Consider the following 21,997-nt stretch of genomic DNA (forward strand, 5'->3'; position numbering starts at 1 on the left):
AATGTTGTGGCGTTTAAATTAACTTGGCACATTAAAAATTAATCTGTTAATCACGTTACCTCTCCACCCCTATTTTTGATAAAATTATGTTTTGGATTATTTTTGTAAAGCCACAGATTGTACTGTAACAGTAGAACAGTGAGAACTGCTGGTTTAAAAAAAAAGTCTTAAGTACTTGCTTTAGGGATGCACAAAAGTGATCCATATTGGCAATACTGCCTCAAGAAGCCATCACAGATACTGAAGGAGTACAATTTTTGGTCTAAATGCCACGGAAATTCACGGATAACAAGGTTTCAAAGCAGACATTACCTCTGAAGAACCAGTGGTGTTGGTAAACCCCTTTCAGGAGCATCCTATAAATTATAGGAAAAATACATATTTTTTTAAAAGTTTAAAAATGAACATTTACATTTGCAAAGCACTGAAATGTGAAGCCAGATTTTTCATGTTGGAATGAAGCCACACAGCCTCTGATAAAGCTTAATGGTTTCCCTGAGGGGCTACTTTGTGCTTAAGTAAACATGTAGCTCACACCAGCCTTACAATCAGGTCCTGGTATAATGAAAGCTGACGTGATCAGATAAGCAGCAATTATGGGACAGAGCTGAAGGCACATATGCACCATGTTCAAAAATCCAGGTGTTTACTGGGTACTTTGTACTCTGAGGACAATTCTTAGTGCTCCAACTCATCTTTGTTAATTGCAGACCATTAAAAATCCATTTTTTATACAGTGGTCATTGCTACAAGGCAAGAATTGTTTCATATCGTATTTACCACAGAGAATGTGGCAAAAGCAGTTATTCAAACCTTTTTTAAACCCTAACTTAGAAGTTCATAAACCATTAAGATGGGAAAATCCACTAGTTATTTCTAGGATAAGCAGCATAAAATCTGTTTTACGCTTTTGGGATATCAGTATCAATTTATTGTTTATATATAGCTGTACCCCCTAACAAGGGTTCACTATGGTTAAAGCAATGAAAATCATTAAAAAAAAAATATATATATATACATATATTACTACTACTACTACTACTATTTAGCATTTCTATAGCGCTACAAGGCATACGCAGTGTAGCACAAACATAGAAGAAAGACAGTCCCTGCTCAAAGAGCTTACAATCTAATAGACAAAAAAAAAGTAAGCAAATCAAATCAATTAATGTGAACGGGAAGGAAGAGAGGAGGGTAGGTGGAGGCGAGTGGTTACAAGTCAAAAGCAATGTTAAAGAGGTGGGCTTTCAGTCTAGATTTAAAGGTGGCCAAGGATGGGGCAAGACATAGGGGCTCAGGAAGTTTACTCCAGGCGTAGGGTGCAGCGAGACAGAAGGCGCGAAGTCTGGAGTTGGCAGTAGTGGAGAAGGGAACGAAGGATTTATCCATGGAGCGGAGTGCACGGGAAGGGGTGTAGGGAAGGACGAGTGTGGAGAGATACTGGGGAGCAGCAGAGTGAGTACATTTACACATACATATACACACACAAGCCCAGCAATTACAGCAATGGAATCTCAAAAGTTTTCAGTTTCTTCCTAAATACAATAAGAAGATTCCAGACACACTATATGACATTTTTTGCACTTGGAGAGCAACGTACCAAAGATAGTTGTAACTCCCGAGTGACCAAATAAAATCTTTTGTTAACTCCAGAGTAAAATAAAGGAGAGGACAGTTATTGTGATACAGAAATTCAATTTACTCCTATTGAATGAAAGATTTAAAAAAAAAAAAAAAAAAATTTACTTAATGGGAGTAAATTGCCCTTCTTTACATATCTCCACAGTGTAATGGATCAGGTAGACAAAGAATGAAAAAAAAAATACTTGTCTACCTGATCCATTACACTGTGGAGGTATGTAAAGAGGGGGTGTAGCCATGGGCGAGTCTGGGCCCATCCAGCAGCAGCGCACCATTAATACTGTTGGTGGGCATCCCCAAAGCGCCACTAAGCTGAAGACACCAGCAGCCAACTGAAGTTGAAGACGGCAGCTGTCAGCATTCCTCCCCAACTTGACATTTCGTCCTTTAGATGGTAAGCTCCTTTGAGCAGGGACTGTCCTTCTTTGTTAAACTGTACAGCGCTGCGTAACCCTAGTAGCGCTCTAGAAATGTTAAGTAGTAGTAGTAGTACTATTAAGGTGTTTTTATGTCAATGTCCCCTTGAAGAATCCCCAGGGAGAGGTATTACCTGAATATGGAAGACAGATGAACTTGAACATTTCAGAAATATTGGAGGGATCTATTACAGAGTCTACTCAGAGGTCTACTTTGGTGGCCTTGTTCGTCTTTGAATAGGGCTTAAATAATGTGAAGAAGTTTTACTTTTGCAATTCACAGGTCCTTTTTCATAGATATAAAGTATGGATTTATCCGTATGTAACAAAAAGCTACACAAGATGACAGAAAAGATTTTCTAGCTTTTAGACAAGATATGTTTAATCTTGGAGCAACTTTTAAATTGGTTGGATTTCTGGCTTGGCAACTGTTGGAAACAGGATACTGGGCTAGATGGATTGGTCTGGCCAAGTATGGCTACTCTTATGTTCTTATGTAGTAAGGCTATAAATTACTTGGAATAAAAGGCAGTTTTCAATATACGCTTATATACAGGAAGGCAATGAATTGAGTGCAAACAAACAAGGAGTGATCTTATCAAACTTTAACCTGAAAATTAAACAAGATGTTATTGATATTAAAGATGGACTTGGGAAAATCCACTTATTTCCAGGATAAGCAGCATAAAAATCTGTTTCTCTTTTGGGATCTTGCCAGGTACTTGTTCGCCACATCCCAGTATGGCAACGCTTATGTGCTTACCTTCTTATGGGTTGTCCCAAAATCCAGTTCTGAACCTCCATATACATTGCTAATATTTTCCTTGGTGTTGAAATTAACCACTGTTCATTCTCCCTTTTCCCCAGATAACAGCAGGCCACTTTCACTTGCAACGCTACCTTTGAATTTTAGGCAATTATCTTCTTACAGTATCGTAAGACACTTTCATATCTTACTCAGGATTTAAGATTTTGGAATTTTTTTTGTTCATGTATTTTCTTCCCAGTTATCTGGTTCTCCATGTGATCCACCTTGGACCATTGAATGGGAGAAGGTGGAATAGAAATGTACAAGATGACAAATATCCTCTTGTTTTTAACTGCTGTAATTACAAGCTAGATAGGAGACCGAGTCAGAGGAAGTGGGTATATCACTGACTACTAGCTATAAACTCATTTTGACTGCATGAGCTATTGAACTGGGACCCACACACACAGAAAAATAAGTGTTATCCATGTGCATATGTTTCCAGACAGTCCAGAAAGACAAGTCTGAACACACCGAAAGACTTCCAAAAAATGTCATGTAGACTATCAAGTACTCACCCCCTGCACCCAGGGATGCTGCAGAACCTGGCTAGCACTCAGCCTTTTTTTGGCATCACGAACAAGCAGCTTCGAGATTAAATCTTTAGCCTCCATAGAGATGCGAGTCCAGTCCTTTTCAGGAAACTCGTACTTGCCTTCCTGGATACTCTCAAATAGCTTGTTCTGTGCAAAAGATTCATGAAAAAGCAGACTACGATGTAACCGACGTCTATATAACCAGGAAAACCCACGACACGCCACGCTGTCATTTGAGCAACATCTGTTACAATGGGAAACACTTCAAAATGAACCTTTTCCAAAGATTTAAATTAAATGGGATAGGATAGGAATGCAGAAATTTATACCGAGGCTTGTGTCTTGAATTGTACATATATTCATCAAACATATAAATGGCAAGAGGCGTACTCACTCGCAAATGCGCAGCAGATACCCTCTCTGTCCCGCCCCGCGTCAATACGTGATGACGGGGGTGTGACAGAGAGGGAACCTGCGCACCTGCGAGTGAGGGAACCGCCGTCGCCACCGCTCCCCCCCCCCCCAGGGTTGCCGCTACCGCTCCCCCCCACCCACCCTCCACCCGGCCCGGGTACCTGGCTTCACTATTCAAAACGCCGGAACGCAGCACACAGCTCATCTGAGCTGCCGTTGGCCTTCCATACCTGCCTGTGTCCCACCCTCGCCGACGTTACGTCACACGAGGGCGGAATACACGCAGAGAAGAAGGAAGGCCGACGGCAGCTCAGATGAGCTGCGTGCTGCGTTCCGGCGGTTTGAATAGTGAAGCCAGGTACCCGGCCCGTGTGGTGGAGGGGACTCCGGGGGGGAGGGGCGGCGGCGACCTATCCGGGGAGGGGGGGCTTTCAAACCCTCCCCCCCCCCCCCCCCCTTCCTTTACTAGCCCGTTTTTACGGGCTCAACGGCTAGTCTTAATATATACTTAGTAAAAGCAGAGATCTGATCGCTTAAGTCCCCCAGGTCTCGGTCTTGTTTTGAACACCAGGAGGCTGATTAAAAGTACCTTGGTCTCCTGTAGTTTACACTTGCTGAAGGGGCAGAATCTTATTTGAATATAAAGACTCCATCTATGTAGGACATATAGGACCCAATTAAAATATCCACTGCATAATTACTTTGTTCCTTTACAATATTATATTCTACCCTTTTTTTGAACAGTACAAGAAGCCGCATAATACTGGAAATTAATGCAGCAGCATGTACTAGAAAGAGAGACACCTGGGGATAAACACAGCTGCGGAACAGCAGCCTTGTGCAAATATAGAAATACCCTGATCCTCAAGAACACAGTCATTTAATGTGTTTCAGTATTTAGATCTAAACACAAACCTTTTCATTGACAGCTCAAAGTGAATTACATTCAGGTACAGCAAGTATTTCCTCGTCCCCAGGTGCCTTACTATCCAAGGGACTAATTTACTAGTATACAACCTCATTAAGGCACATTAACAATTAAGCTCAGTTAATACAATAGGCACATTGAGAATAGAGCCGTCTTAATGCACATTAGTAAACGAAGGCTTATGTCTCTACTTGAGGCAATGAAAAGCAAGGAGCAGATGCAGAAAGCCTCGCAGTACGGCTTGTTTACTGCCCAGCTCTACCGCAAAAAACTACCACTGGAAAACTGCAGCACGATATAAGCAAAGCGTATAACAAAATGTCACCTTTCCTGTCAATGTCACGAGTGGTGACTTGCTCGGGTACAGGAAGGGTGACATTTGAAAAGGTTGCTGTGGTCATCGGCCCCAATCTTCCTCCTTTCCAACGCCCCCATTTCCCCCCCAATACTAAAAAAAAAAAATAAAAAAGTCCTGATAGTCTAGTGACACTCCCCTATTCCAGAGACGTCCCTGGTGAAATGGCACCATTCCCCCACCCCACAGCCCCCAGACCTTAAATGAGGCAAGCAATGCCCACTTGCTCCTGCCTTAGGGGTAGTCATCCTCCAAGGGAATTTGGCAGACTGATGCCGCCTGCTGCATCCTAGGATGCACTGGGTGGTGTCAGATGCCACCATTTTCCAAGATGGCGGTCCAGAGGCAAGAGCAGGTGGGCATTGATCCAAGGTATGCTGGGGGGAGGGGAGGGTCGGAATGGAGTTGCTCGACTACTACAGTATGTTTGAGCCAATGCAAATGAGCAGCAACTAGTGTCCCCCCTTACTGTCAGTGTATGAGCCAATGACCGCTCAAATACTGACAGAATGGGGATATTTTGGCAATGTGCTATGCTGCACGTTTTTAATGCACCGGTAATTTTCATGCCATTTGCTTACTGCATGGTGTCACGGGACACCTAGCACACACCTGGAGGGTCTGTCCCCAGCACTTGCTCAGGCCCACCTGCCCCAGTGCTCTATACCAACACCCTCCTCCACTGACTAGGTCCCACTTGCCTCTGGGAGAGAGTTTCCCATTCTCAAGTTATTCCCCAGTGATTTCTAAGACACTGGGGCCACACTGCCAGGGGTCTCACAGTTCCTAGAAAGTACCCCCCAGACCTAAACCACAAGCCACCAGGATTCTCAGTCAGTCCAGGACAGCAAAGTTAATAAGCTAACAGGTTTATTATCAAAGTGGAACAGTGAACAAGGAAAAAATAAAGGTGAAATCAGAAAGGTAACTGAATAAGGATCAATATTAAAGCTATCTAAACACTTGTCTACCTGGGTAGCACCTGGGGAGTTTCAGGTAAATAACTGCTCACAGATCTTGAACAGGGTCTCAGGGCAGAGATGTTTTACCCTCTGCACTCCCCATCTGAGACTGGGGAAAATCCATTATCTCCTGGCTGGATTTGAACTCTAGGGCCAGAATCCTGAAAGTATCTGTCCAATGGCACTGCAGGTGGCCTTCCCATAGGGCTTAAACTGAAAAGGAAACAGTCTTTTCAGCAACAGAAAACAAACACCACCTGCTGGCCAAACAAGAGAAATACATTGCATGAAAAGACCTACAGTTCACAGGCTTGAAAACCCCGTTTCGCCACAGATGGTCATGGTATTTTTGAGCTAATTTCACAGGAGAAGACACACATTAAGTCATCAGCACGTAGCTCTATTGTATGGCTTTCTGCATCAGCCTCAAGGATCTTAGTAGCCCAGGAGCTGAACAGCAAAGGAAATGAGAATAGAAAGCCCAGGTAGATTTTACAGGTAAAAAGCCACTTGATTACTCTGCTGTTTCTGATCAATTTGATAGATTGAGTGGAGAAGTAACAGTTTGCTGAGGACCAGGGAAGCCAGGGTTCAAATCCTGCTTCTTATGATCTTAAGATACTGTCCTCCATTGCCTCAGGTCCTACTTAGACTGTAAGCCCCGATAGGCAGGTACCTGCAACTCAACTAGACCTCTGCTTGGAAAAGGTGCAGTCTGGGTTTGAATTTTTAACCCCTTAAGTGTTGCTTTAAAGGTTTATCTTATTCCAATATTTGCACCTTAACAGGCACGTGGTCTCCACGGATTAACTATACAACTTGGGGCCAAGCTGGCACTGGAGCATATACTTTGTGAGCATGCCGTGTGCCAACTACCATCTGCAAGGTGTTCTGGACCCTGCTGGTGCTGTTATGGAGAACAGGAAAAGGAAAAAGACTATTTGCTGCTTCCTTTATTATTTAATTTCCTTTCTAGATAGTTAAATGTTTGTCTAGTGGAATGCTATTTCCTGTGACCCCCCCCCCCTCCACCCTGTAATACTGTGGTTTAATTAACTTCCAGTATCCAAGTACGAGGCTTAGATTTAATTTTGAAAAATTCAAACTAAGTTAAACAGAACTTAAAAGTCCTTGCAATGAAGAATAAGTTCTAATAGCCATATTGGCAATGAAGGAAATGGGCGTTTTTGCCGGCTAGTAATTCTGCTGGGCCACCGAGGATATCCAGTAGCTTGTGCGTTCTCGAACACATGAAAAAACCTGCTGTAGTCTAGAAGGATTGTGTGCTGGAAAAAAAGAAAACCACAACCTGCAGAGGCTACAGGGGAGGACCACCTGCTCAGTAGAGGACAATGATTTATTGACCGAGTCAAGTACTTCCTGAAGGAAAGGCCACTGGGTTTGTTGAAAATGTAATTTGAAAGTGTTAAGACATTTGCTCAATTATGATGCAGCAGGCACAAAAATCTTCGAACTGAAGCCGTAAGGACTGGCCCACCCTGCAGAGCAGTTACTAAGCCACTGCTGCGTTTAATTTGCAGATCTCTGCTGCAATTAAGCCGACAGTAACAAGACAAGCATGGGGCATCATAACCCTTTTTCCCTTAGGGGAAAGAAAATCAAGACCAAAAGCTATTTTGGTAATACCGGGACAAGATTTTCCTTTAAAATTCACTCAGCTTCTTGTTAAAAATTCTCAATTTAAAATTTTTTACAGTACCACAAACAAAATAGCTAATTCAATACAAAAGCCCACCAGTGCCAGCCGCATGTTGATTAGGAAGGAGTGAACAACAGAAATAGATATGGACCGAAGGCCACGTCAGCTTCAGTTCCTGGTACTCCATCATAAACCTTTGATCTCTGGCCTGTCCCTCACTTAGGGCCCCTTTTACTAAGCCGCGTAGGCGCCTATGCACACCCAAATGGACTTATCACTCGATAACCGCGTGGCTCTTGCTGTAATTTCATTTTTGGTGAGCGTCTGAAAAATAATTTTTCTTCTCAGACATGCGTAGCGGATGTGCGCCAAGTGGCATCCGACGCACGTAGGTCCTTAGCGCCCAAATTCTTTATCGCTAGGTCTATGGCTGGCTGTAAGGTCAGAGACCCAAAATGGATGTGCAGCAATTTTGAATTTGCCACACATCCATTTTCAGGGGGGGGGGGGGGGGGGGGGGCTTTTTTTTTTTTTTTTTTAAACAGGCATGCTGAAAAATGATTTTCGGCGCACACCCAAAATCTGCGCCTACACTACCGCAAGCCACTTTTCAGCACGCCTTTGTAAAAGGACCCCCCCCCCCCCCCTTAGTGAGCCTCTCAATCTTGAGAAGACAACTAGCAAAAATTACAAAAGCAAGGAAAACAGAATATACCAAAATATGGGACAACTTGTGACCAAAACTAAAGCAAGAGAGAAATTAGCTGCCACCACACAGTCTGGCTGAGGAGCAGATTTCTAACAGGAGGCTGCGCTGCAGTGCTCTGCACGAGGCAGATGATTGATCACCTCTGGTATATAAAAGATCCATCTTGGAGTCAAAGCAGATAAGCTGTAAGGGAAGAAAGAGCTGAACTAGAAAAAAGAAGAAAAAAAAAAAAGGTAGGAACGGGCCATCAAAAAGTTTTAAAACAGCTGAAGGCTAAAAAGTTAGGGGCTCATTAAGCTGGAGATTACAAAAGGGATTTAGCGATTTATAAAAATCAAGAGTACTGGAACATGTAAAAGCGAATGTTTATTTACTCAGACGGAACCAACACATTGCCTAGTCAAGGTAGCAGACAAGCCTCCTGCTGTAGTTCTGGACTGGTGTGCCAAGGGGCGTATCTGGACTTCGGCGGGAGGAGGGGCCAAAGCCAGAGTGAGGTGGCACATTTTAGCCACCACCCCCACACCTTCATCCCTCCCCCACCGCCGTCGCCTACCTTCGCTGGCGGGGGACCCCAACCCCCGCCAGCCGAGGTCCTCTCTTCCGTTGCAGCAAAGCTTCCAGGGCCGTGCCAACACGGTAAGCGGGGTAAGCACCGCAGGGGGGGCGCCGACCTCTGGAGGGCGCCGCCGCGCCATGCTTACCCCAGTTCCCGACAGCAGCTCTTTTATTTAAATTTACCTCCGATGTCGCAGCAGCTGAGCAGCGTCAGTGAAAATGCTGCCGACCTCTCCAGCCTTCCCTTTGCGCTCGTTCGTTCCCTCAGTGTCCCGCCTTCTTCTGACATTATTTCCTTGCGAGGGCGGGACACTGAGGGAACGAACGAGCGCGAAGGGAAGGCTGGAGACGTCAGCAGCGCTTTCACTGACGCTGCTGCCACGATGGAGGTAAATTTAAATTAAATACAAGAAACCAGACTCAAGAGGGCGGGCAGGTGGACATGGGAGGGCAGGGGAGAGAGGAGAATTGCTGGATATGGATGGATGGAAGAGGGAAGGGCAGAGAGAAGCATCGATGGACAAGGATGGACATGGATGGGAGAGCAGGGTCCAGGGAGAGGAGAAAATGCTGGACATGGAGGGGAGGGGAGAGAGGAGAATTGCTGGATATGGATGGAGGGGAGGGAAGGGCAGAGAGGGACAAGGATGGACTTGGATGGAGGGAAAGGGAGAGAGAAGAAATGCTGGGCATGGACGGAGGGGAGGGAAGAGATAGGAAGGAGATGAAATGAGGGAAAAGGGAGAAAACCTGCACATGGATGGAGAAAATAGGCAGAAGCTGGATCCACTGGACAGTCTGCAGAGGACCCAGCTTTTACTTATGGATGTAAGGCAAGAAATGAAGAAGGAAGGAGGAAAGTCAAGAAATAAATGGAAAGGAAGCCCTTGAAAAGGAGTTAAGAGGACAGATAGCAGCAGAATCAGGTACTGGGCCAGCATGATCAAGTCACCAGACAACAAAGGTAGAAAAAAAATCATTTTATTTTCATTTTAGTGTTTGGAATATGTCCACTTTGAGAATTTACATCTGCTATCTTATTTTGCAATGTATAGCAATTTGTTTCTAAGAATATTGCTGACAATTCCTGTAAGTGTAGCAAGTGGTGAGTGATCATTTTCACGGTTAACAATCATAAAAAATTATTTGCGATGAAGTATTTCACAAGAAAGGCTTGTAAGCCTTGCCATGATTGCTATTGAGAATGATATATGTGCCCAGTTAGATATCAAAGATTTAATTACTAATTTCGTAAACATGAAAGCATGAAAAGCTAAGTGGTTGTAAACCCTCTATTTGTTCAGCAATCCCACAAAGATGCACCCCATCTTTCAGCTCCTATTTCCTTTGCATCTTGTGCCACATGGGGGGGGGGGGGGGGGCGCGCCAACTGATAGTCTGCAGGGGGGCACCAGAGACCCTAGGCACGGCCCTGAAAGCTTCCTTCAGTTTCAAATTCTGAGTCTGACGTCCTGCACGTTATTCGTTATTAATACATGATTAAACAAGTCGATAAAATTGTTAACTAAAATTTTACTTGTCAATTTCAACCTCAAGATCTTCCCTTCCCTATTGAGAGTCATAAGTACATAAGTATTGCCATACTGGGACAGACCAAAGGTCCATCAAGCCCAGCATCCCGTTTCCAACAGTTGCCAATCCAGGTCACAAATACCTGGCAAGATCTCAAAAAAAGTACAAAACATTTTATATTGCTTATCCCAGAAATAGTGGATTTTCCCAAAGTCCATTTAATATTGGTCTATGGACTTTTCCTTTAGGAAGCCGTCCAAACCTTTTTTAAACTCTGCTAAGCTAACCATCTTTACCACATTCTCTGGCAACCAATTCCAGAGTTTAATTACACATTGAGTGAAGAAAAACCAATTCGTTTTAAATTTACTACATTGTAGCTTCATCGCATGTCCCCTAGTCCTAGTATTTTTGGAAAGCATAAACAAGACGCTTCACATCTACCCGTTTAATTCCACTCATTTTATAGACCTCTATCATATCTCCTATCATAACTGAATGCAGGCGCTGTGTATGCGATATAAAATATGTTTACTTGACCCTGGTCTGCCATTTGTGACCATCTCTGGGAAAGTGACTAAGTCACCAGAAAAACGGAGGTTTTAATTGTTAGAGCAGTCCAAACACCATCCGTTTATGTGAAAATAAATTTAAAAAAAGAAAAAACAAAAGTTCAAACATGTAACTGACTGCCTATGAATCCACGACATAAAAAATGCCCAATTCTCTCAACATTTTGGATACGAGACTTCACATTTCTGGGACAAAACTCTAGAAGTCTTCCTTCCTGACACTGGCCTTACGTCCCAACTACTGAAGTTGAAAAGTACCACCCCTACATATAACACATTAAAAGTCATGAGGTCATTTCTGTTTTAATACTAGCCTTTTATTCCGGCATCCTCTGTCTATCCCATGCATTTTTGAATTCCATTACTATCTCCACCAGGACACCATTCCAGGCATCCACCACCCTTCTCTGTGAAAAAGAATTGTCTGATGTTACTCCCAAGTCTACCACTTCCCAGTCTCCTGAAAATATTGTTGTATATTAATACTATGCCAGTATTTAAAGGTCTTATCATATCTCTACCCCTCCTTTCTTCTAGGGAATAATATTCAGGTGTTCAAATCTCTGCTCGTATATCTTTTGGTGCAAACACTATTATTCCTAGACAGATTTGAATGCCAGAAGCAACACAGCCTACACAAAAAGCAAAATGGCATCAGAGCCCATGGCCGATTCAATCTGCTCACCAAACCAAACCAAAAAAAAACCCAGCCTACACAACTCCCTCAGATCCTCTGTGCTTGTCCCATAGCATTGCCTATATCCTTCACTGGGAGGATGTTCCATGCATTCACTAACCAACCACTTCTGTAAAGAAAGATTTCCTTAGATTATTCCTGCATCTAACCCCGTTCACCCTCTTTCTATGATCCCTGGTTCGAGCCTCCCTTTCCACTGCAGGCAGCCTATTTATGGAATAATTTATTGCAGGCTGGAGTAATACTGTCAACGGTTACAGCAGTGAGCTGAGAAGCAGTAAAGTCAGCCAGGGTTCAAATCCCTCTATGGGTCCCTTAGGATCTTGGGCAACTCACTTAACCCTCCATTGCTTTTTGCACAGACTAAGCCCTTGGGGACAGAAAATACCTCCCTATACCTAAACATAGCTCACCTTGAGTTACAACTGAAACCACCACCTTTCTGACGAGATTAAGCCAAGGGGGTTTGCAACAAGTATAGCTTAACAAAACGTCTACATTGCGTTAATATCATAACAAGATCAAAATGTCAGCATAGCATAATCGAGGTGGTTAACTGGAGATATGCAAAGTAAATCCTAGTGATGCCCATGACAGGATACAGTATCACATACCAATTAACAGCACAGCACAACATTCATAACAAGTGCACCATACTAAGGAGCAAGAAAGAACATCCACATTAACAGATATGATACTCAATGTCAGCACAATACAAATCAAACACCTTACAAGGCATCACAATGTCTGTACAATACGATGAAATATAACAGGCAGCTGAGAGGACAAGATAAGACAGGATCAGGTGCCTAAACTGAAGACGGATGACATGTACAATTGAATAAGGTTGTGTGGGAACTGGTCTTACCAGTGTGTGACAGGGAACTGCAAATGCAGACTGAGTGGATGCAGGTAGAGGCTGTCACGTATTAGTCACAGTCCCCTGGGAGTGAGTGTGTGGGGGCTACTCCTGAGAAGGCTCACTGGTGGGCATCAGACTGACAATTCCTTTGATGAGGGTACAGACCTGCGTTAACATATGGAAGGAGCTCTCCTAGTTAAGAGGAGAGGGCAGCAGTTTAAGCTGATTAAAATTTGCAGGATCAAAAATAAATCTACTCCCCTTCCCTGCCTCACCAACAGGGTATGTGCTTAAATTAAGTGTCTCCACTGTGCAGTACTCCTGGCCATTTTAGCAGCACCCTCTAGACAAACTACATCTGCTCTAAATCCAGGGCCACTAATCACCTACAGGGCCCCAGGCAAACTTGTGGACGTCTTCCCCTCCTCCCCCATCCCCAGGACTTTCATGAGCTGATCGGCTTGATTGTGCTGTGGCATTCACAGCTGGTACCACGTTGACTGCTGCTACAGGAAGGATTTGTTGGGGACCTGATGCAGGCTCAGAGGCACAGCAGTGACAGAGACTGTGTCGTGGGGGATCAATCTTGGCCCTGTCATCTGATGGTCCAACAGCTCTCCTTTTACTGATGGGCAACTGGGCTCCCCTTTATGAATGGGCCCAAGGAAGCTACCCCTTTTGCCCATTGGTAAAAGTGGCACTGTTTATATCCCTTTGAAGGTTTGGTCTTCAGAACTACATACAGTATAACAGTTTTTTTTTTTTGTTACATTTGTACCCCGCGCTTTCCCCACTCATGGCAGGCTCAATGCGGCTTACATGGGGCAATGGAGGGTTAAGTGACTTGCCCAGAGTCACAAGGAGCTGCCTGTGCCTGAAGTGGGAATCGAACTCAGTTCCTCAGGACCAAAGTCCACCACCCTAACCACTAGGCCACTCCTCCACTGTTGCTACTATTTGAGATTCTACATGGAATGTTGCTATTCCACTAGCAACATTCCATGTAGAAGTTGGCCCTTGCAGATCACCAATGTGGCCGCGCAGGCTTCTGCTTCTGTGAGTCTGACGTCCTGCACGTAGTCAGACTCACAGAAAAAGAAGCCTGCGCAGCCTTCTACATGGAATGTTGCTAGTGGAATAGCAACATTCCATGTAGAATCTCCAATAGTAGCAACATTCCATGTAGAATCTCCAATAGTATCTATTTTATTTTTGTTACATTTGTACCCTGCGCTTTCCCACTCATGGCAGGCTCAATGCGGCTTACATGGGGCAATGGAGGGTTAAGTGACTTGCCCAGAGTCACAAGGAGCGGCCTGTGCCAGGAATCGAACTCAGTTCCTCAGGACCAAAGACCACCACCCTAACCACTAGGCCACTCCTCCACATCCTGCTGGCCATTCCTCTCCTGATGCATACATGTCATTTTCTGGCTTTTGCCATTACCTCTACCCATCTGGAGACTAAAGAGCAAAGAATCACCCCCCCCCCCCCCCCCTCACCAGGTCTTGTTAGTCTTATGTGCAGAACTACTTCGCCTCTATTTGTTTTGCTGAGTTTGAAAGACTATACGAAAAGATAACGGCAGAGCACCGAGTCGTTAATATATACTGTATCCTTTCCCTGAATAGGATGTGGTAAATGGTATACCAACATACTTTTTTCACTTCACTTTGGTTTTAATATTTTTTTTTTAAATATGATCTCTTTAAAAGCAAGAATGTGTCTCCTGGTGTATTTCCACTAATTAATCTGAACCAATTTATTCCTCAGCAACCTGGGGAATCAAGTTGCACAGCATGAAAATGTGGCAGCCGTCAAGCTGCATCTTATGAGCTACCAGCACAGCAGCTAACCAGCAAGTGAAGTTAACAGGGAGGCTCCGTAGCTGTCCATAAATTTACCATACATAAAATGCCCATGCCGTTTCATTAACTAGCTTACAGCATGTGCAAGCAACACGGATCGGCATCACCACCATGAACACGCCAGTTTTACCAGGTACCGTCTATGAGTAATATGGGTAGAGCTCAGTGTAAAGAAATCAGATACAAACCAGCCACCATGAAGAGCTGGAACATGATCTCACAATAGGTAACCAGTAAACATTACTTGGATAAGTGAAAAAAATACTACTCTGTGAAACTTGCTAGTCACAGAAGCAAAAGTTACACTTGAAATTCTAGAATCAGTGTGACAATTGTAAGCGGCCTCATGAAAAAAAAAAAAAAAAAAAAGACTTGAGTAAGATTCCTCAGAGTTACATAACCATGTAGTAGTGGAAGATATTCCTCCGTAAGCAGACCTTTTACAGAGGAATACATGGCAGCCTGTCCTAGTACTGTAGTGGACATCTTTATTTGGTATTATAAAGCCAAGAAATAGGTAAGAGGAAACCTGTGTAAGCAGCAAGGAACATGAAAAAGGTTGGACCCAATGAAACCATCTATAGGGACAGAGGATGGGTCTCGATATACCACCTAATTATGGTTACAAAATTGTTGACATTATATACAGCTACTTATTTGTACCTGGGGCAATGGAGGGTTAAGTGGCTTGACCCGAGTCACAAGGACCTGCAATGGGAATCGAACCCAGTTTGCCAGGATCAAAGCCCGCTACACTAACCTCTAGGTTACTTCTCTATAGTTAACTTGTCAAAGATCAAAGATGTACTATAAACAGGGATTTATTGAACCCTTTATGTACATTACAAAGATGACAGAACTGTGTGGACACTGTGCTAACATCTAAAGACGCATGCAGACTGATGTGTGTTGAGAAAAACATAGAACCAAGAGAAAGGGCAGACAAAATGCAGAGCAAAACAGACTACCCTCCCTCTCCCCCCCCCCCCCCCCCCAGCAAAGTTCTTAATTCAGCAAAAATATGTATGAACAAAATGGAGACTGCAGGAAAACAGAATTGTAGCCCTTGTAGACTTACAAACCAAACAATCACAACAAGGTTGACGAATGAAAGAGCAGCAGATGATGTCCAAACGCCTTTATTGTATCACACAAGACTCGACACGAGTTGTGTTTTGGTCAACAAAGACCTTCCTCAGGAGTGTCTATTTTTTATTTTTGTTACATTTGTACCCCGCGCTTTCCCACTCATGGCAGACTCTAAGCGGCGGGCAATGGAGGGTTAAGTGACTTGCCCAGAATCACAAGGAGCTGCCTGTGCCGGGAATCGAACTCCGTTCCTCAGTTCCCCAGGATCAAAGTCCACCACCCTAACCACTAGGCCACTCCACTCCACTGTTATTAAGCTAAGCTTAATGTTATACAGGTGGTGTTCCTTTTTTCATGTTCCTTGCTACTTACACGGGTTTCCTCTTACCTACTTCTTGGCTTTATAATATCAAATAAAGAGGTCCATTACAGTACTAGGACAGGCTGCCATACATCCATATAAAGACTCCTGAGGAAGACCTTTGTGGCCCAAAACATGACTCGTGTCAAGTCTTGGATGATTGAGGTGTTAGTTCAGACATCATCTACTGCGCTTGTCACCCTTGTTGTGACTGGTTTGCTCTAAATGGAGACCACCCTCGAGAGGCAGAGGTGCAACTTGATCACTGGCAGTCAACTGGTTTCCAGGCTGAAGGTATCCTATACTCTGACAGAGGCAAGCACTTCTGCAAGACATATCGCAAAGGGTCAGAAACCCAGGATGAAATGGGGGGAAACCAATCACACCCTACTGCCAAGGACTAGGCCAGTCCTGGAGCAGCTGGTGGATCTTGTGAAGCAAAACTGATTCGGGGTTATACAGACCTAAAGTACAGAGCAGTGCCAATTGCCCCAAACCTGTTGGATCACAAATATACAATTGATACAGATCGCATGAACTGTTTCTATGTGTGCTGCTTAAAGTCAGAAAGGGCATTATGACTTCTTGCCATAATGAACTGCTTGTGAATTCTGCTTCAACAGGGTCTGACAATTGCAGGGGGAGACTGGGCCTGGGATAGGGATCTTCACTGTACATTTATGCTTTAAGCATTACTCATGAAAAGCCAGCCACCCAATAACCATATCTGCATAAAGTATGCAAACTCAGATGATCAATATTAACTCAGCATTGTAAGGGAGATATGAAGGCAAAAACAGAACTCTGCCTGGGATACGTACAGAGGATCATTAGCTGAAAAGGGAAAGTCAGGTGTCAACCATGTTTATAGTACTGTAAAGAAGCAAATCCATTAGAGTACACACGTCATGCGCTTCTCATCTACCAGCACAAGCATTTTTCCATATATTGGGTCATTTTAGTACATATGTAGCAACATAAACAAAATGGCTTTTATAGGTTAGGCGTAATGCATGTACTTTAACGGTAAGCACTGCCTGGGGTGTGCAGGTGGATATGAAGTACATGCGTGCCTGCACACTATGCTTGTCGTCAACATTGATGCCTGCACTGAAGGCATGGCATTATGCCTGTTCCAGTGGGCATGAGAGTTTCTGGATTCACACTAGCATTTTATGAAGGTCATAAAGACACCACCAACCTCCCTCATTATAAATTGTCCTCATGCTGTCATTAAAAATGTAACACAGACACTTCCTCATAAGAGGTTCACTTGCCTTGTTTGAACTATTGCTTCAAAGACTAAGCAGTTGTTAGAATAAGACCCACAGGAGGTACAAAACCATTAAAAAAAAAAAAAAAAAAGAGAGAGAACACTGGGCAGTTATCCAACACAACATTTACCTGACAGACGCTGCACACTTCTCCTCTGTCCCAGCCGCAGTCGGCCCCACAGTTGCCCACAAAAGGGGGATACCCACTGAGCATAATATAGAGAATGACTCCTAGACTCCAGAGGTCGCAGCGTTTATCGTAGAACGTGGCCTCCTCCGTGAACACTTCCACCACCTCCGGTGCCATATATTCCGCTGAGCCACACTGCGAGACAGATGTCAAATAGGGGAAAGTTTTAAATCGTTCTGAAAGTAGACCGGCCAAGGAATTTATATAGAGGCAATACAGAAGCACAAAACAGACCAATGCTGGAATGGAGGAAGAGGAAAAACAGGCTGTACAAACTGAAAACCTTTGCAATAAAGCATTTACTTATACAAGAGAACCTTGTTCTGTTTCCTATTACTCTCAACCACGGTTTTAATTTGGCATTTGTAGCCTGCTTTGCCTGCAAGCCAGTACGAAGATTACAGACTGAGAAATAAAAACTAAATACAAATACATCAATATGCAAAACGTAAAATCAAAAACAAATATAGAATACTAAAATACTAGATAATTATGATTAATCTTTTCCGCCATAATTAATCTAATTCTATGTTAAATGAAGAACTGTGGGAAAGCAAGGGGTACAAATGTAATAAAAATAAAATAAAAAATAAAAAGATTTGTTGCATTTGTATCCCACATGTTCCCCACCTATTTGCAGGCTCAATGTGGGTTACATAGTACCATGAGGCTATCACCTTTCCGATATGACAAATACAGAGTGATATTATGGTATAATAAAGTGCATGTGTGACAGACACATAAGGGAATAGAAAGGAGGAAGCTTTATGTCCAGTTCGAGTATTAGTATCATTGTGTTGCAGGATTCAGGCATTAAAGTTGGGTCGTTAGGGTATGCCTTTTTGAACAAGATAGTCTTTAGTGATTTCCGGAAGTTTGGTAGGTCATATGTTTTCACGGTGATTGGTAGTGCGTTCCAAAGTTGCGTGCTTATATAGGAGAAACTGGATGCATAGGTTGATTTTGTATTTGAGTCCTTTGCAGCTTGGGTGGTGAAGGTTTAGGTACGAGCGTGTTGATCTTGTTGCGTTTCTGGTTGGTAGGTCTATGAGGTTTAACATGTATCCCGGGGCTTCGCCGTAGATGATTTTATGAACCAGAGTGCAGATTTTGAACACAATACGTTCTTTGATTGGGAGCCAATGCAGTTTTTCTCGTAGGGATTTGGCGCTTTCGAATCTCGTTTTACCAAATATAAGCCTGGCTGCGGTGTTTTGAGCAGTTTGGAGTTTCTTTATGATTATTTCTTTGCATCCCACATAGATCCCATTACAGTAGTCTAGGTGGCTCAGTACCATTGATTGTACCAAGTTGCGAAATATTTTCCTTGGGAAGATAAACAAGTTTCCACATTGAGTGGAACATAATTAAAAAGTCATGCTTTCAAGTTTGCTGAAAATCAGCCCGTTTTAACGCCAAAGGGGCTTGCTGGCCAACAGGGAATGTCCCTGCATTGTGCTGTTCTAAATAAAGGTCTTAATCGGTCCAAATCAATTAGGAGTCAGAATCGGACAATCTGGATACAATAACATATTATAGGAAATAAATCTGAGAAAGATGTGTGCTAAATCCAAGTTATTGCGTCAGGTTATGCAAGATAATTAGGCCCTGTACATCCAAGTGAATTAAAACCAGTAGAGGAGTGGAGTGGAGGAGTGGCCTAGTGGTTAGGGTGGTGGACTTTGGTCCTGGGGAACTGAGGAACTGAGTTCGATTCCCGGCACAGGCAGCTCCTTGTGACTCTAGACAAGTCACTTAACCCTCCATTGCCTGCCGCACAGAGCCTGCCATGAGTGGGAAAGCACGGGGTACAAATGTAACAAAAAAAAATAAATAAATAAAACAAACAGAACTTTGCTCCACTGACAGTCTAACCATGGAGAGGGGAGTAGCCCTTTCCCACCTCCTACTGCCAACTATTGCAGTTGTAGTTTTAACCAGCTGAAAGAGAACTAGTGCCTTTAAGTAGCTCACGGTAAATGATGTTGCAGTGGTCTATGACACTACCAAGACCTAAATAGTTGCCTTAAATCTGATGAAATCATTTTTGTGCAAAGCTAACTAATCAGATTGTTACAGGTCCTCCTGATTGTGCTGACCTGGTCCCCCCAGAATGAAGGCAGAACCAATTCCTGAACTTGGAACCCTTTCCTTAAGGGAAGTATATTACCTACGATAACAAGGCAGCTGCTTGGCACTACTTTCCCCATCAACATTTACATTTATTGGATTTATACTCCACAATCCTCAGAGTACGAACTCAGTTCTTTGTGGCTAACAAAAGTTGGAAATATTGTACAATATAGGTCTATTATTATAGTAGGGGCCCTGGTGCCTAAGGTGAGGATTCCAAGGCTAAGCGGGGCCCGAGGGTGAGGAGGAATGTGTGGTCTAGACTTGGTTGTTAAGGAATGTCTATACAGGCCAGCTTAAACACTAGTGGTGAAGCTGGTAGCTTTCAAATGGTTAGACACTTCCATTTGGTAAAACCCTCAAACAGGCTAATCTGCTAGAAGTGTCCTGTGCAGAACTTTCACATGGGATATAAGTCTGAATATCATTAGCATAGAATAATGAAGCTGTAATAGAAGTGAATTTTAAAGACTGTTTTTTCAACTCTGCTTTGACCAGCAGTGCACTCGCTCATTAAAATGATTGTTTAACTTTGATTGTGTGAAAATAAGTTGGAATGTAGAAGACACGACAAAGCTTTAATTAATTTGATATGTGACTGGAGAGGTGGAGTCTGTTTCGAGTTCAGACTGGCCACCTGGACTGAGAAACATGTGACCACCTTCCCACAGTATGGCTTGTTTACCAAAACAGAGAAATTCTCAAGCATTCTGTAATTTTCTTTAGCTCTGAACATGAGTTCTAAGCCTAATAAAAAAGGGGGGCCTCTTACAGTGAAACTGAAAGCTCATCTATGGATGAACGCATTGCATAAAAACAGACTCCGGTCATGAGACTCTGGCTTCGCTGAAAAAGGGGCTTCTATCAGTTGATTTAAAAAGCCTGGATGATGTATATATAGTGTATGTATATTGCTTTTCCTGGTCTAGAAACTCCTAGCATTGCTTGGATGTAGGGACCGTTGATGTAATGATGGTTTCTTTTCAGTTATATGGCTTAATCATTGTACATATATCTTAATCATTGTGTATTTTAGAACTTCTAATAAAGAGTCTCATTTAACTAATACGAATCCAAAAGAATCCACAGTAATTACTGAGTAGTCTGTCAGTGAGGCAGGCTGTAAAACCAGGTGAGTACAGAAGCCTAATTCAAATTCAAATATATCTCCCCTTTCCCCATGCTTATCAATAAACTGTACACAGGCTCTGAATAGCTTAAGGGGGCCTACTAGGAAGCAAAGAGGGATCAGAGGCCTCAAGGTGGTCAGACTTGTGCGCCCAACTCTTATTGGTCAAAGCATGAGATGAGTACTTAAAAACATCTTTCCGAAATAAGTGAATTATCTATTCACAGTATTTGACTTATGAAAGATAACCCTAAAGACCATAGCTAGCATAGATGCCCTTGATACCACAGCTCATTAGTTTCGATTTTGTGCTCATTCAGCCCCTTTGGAGGAGTAGCCTAGTGGTTAGTGCAATGGACTTTGATCCTAGGGAACTGAGTTCGATTCCCACTGCAGCTCCTTGTGACTCTGGGCAAGTCACTTAACCCTCCATTGCCCCTGGTACAAAATAAGTACCTGAATATATGTAAACCGCTTTGAATGAAGTTGCAAAAAAACCTCAGAAAGGCGGTATATCAAGTCCCATTTCCCTTTGTGTGCATTCTCAACAGAAGAGAGTCTTTAGACACTGTCGTTAAGGTTTATTGGTTATTTTGTTTAATTTTTGACTTGCTGTACCACTTTCCATGAATATCAAAGTGTTTTACAGCCTAAAATATCACCATACAAAATTAGGAAAGCAAAAAGACAAAGAAAAATGCAAACGGCAGAGGGGAAGCAGACTAACACAACCTGTCAACTACCACCACCAAGGGACCAGTAAAAAAAAAAAAAAAAAAAAAAAAGATTGTTTTTAAACCTGTTTTTAGCACACACTTTCTATACTTACACCAAGATCTAAGCTGTTTACAAATGCAATATCATAGAAGAAAATAGACCACCATAAATAGAACTCAACCCCATCCATACAAGGCTCCATTAGCATCTATAAATATTAAATTCCCGATACACATTTGCAGCTACAGATCAAGGCAGTCAAAACCATTCCAAAAGAAAATAATTTTACTTTAGGGCTTGCCAAAAAAAGTACAAAGTACCGGTGAAGTGAGCTGTGGAAAAAGAGGGAATAATGACCTTACTATGAAATAGCAGCACATTCCATAAAAAGAGGGATACGAAAGCAGTAAAATGTCCTGTAGACTCAACTTCAGCATGGGAGGGAGCTGGCAGAGAAAGACTTTTCATTCAATGAATAGTTAAAGCTATGAAACTAGTTACCGGAGGATGTGATAACAGCAGTTTGCTTATCTGGGTTTAAAACCACTGGACCAGGTGAGGCTCTGGCCCAGGGTGCCCACAATT

General features: G+C 43.1%; 1 protein-coding gene across 3 annotated transcripts in view; it reads right to left on the reverse strand.

Annotated features, from left to right (window-relative positions):
• The window catches only part of MKNK1 (MAPK interacting serine/threonine kinase 1), a 193,556-nt gene that overhangs the window by 86,876 nt on the left and 84,683 nt on the right, over positions 1–21,997 (reverse strand). For 2 of the 3 annotated variants that reach the window (XM_030207027.1, XM_030207028.1), the window contains exons 10-12: positions 17,374–17,568; positions 3,384–3,548; positions 313–356 (exon numbers count right to left, since the gene is read on the reverse strand). In XM_030207027.1, coding sequence (XP_030062887.1) covers positions 313–356; positions 3,384–3,548; positions 17,374–17,568 — 404 coding nt within the window. The remainder of the gene's footprint in view (positions 1–312; positions 357–3,383; positions 3,549–17,373; positions 17,569–21,997) is intronic. The other variant, XM_030207029.1, reaches the window with a different exon arrangement.

The sequence above is a fragment of the Microcaecilia unicolor genome, chromosome 6 (assembly GCF_901765095.1).
Source record: "Microcaecilia unicolor chromosome 6, aMicUni1.1, whole genome shotgun sequence".
Lineage (NCBI taxonomy): Eukaryota > Metazoa > Chordata > Amphibia > Gymnophiona > Siphonopidae > Microcaecilia > Microcaecilia unicolor.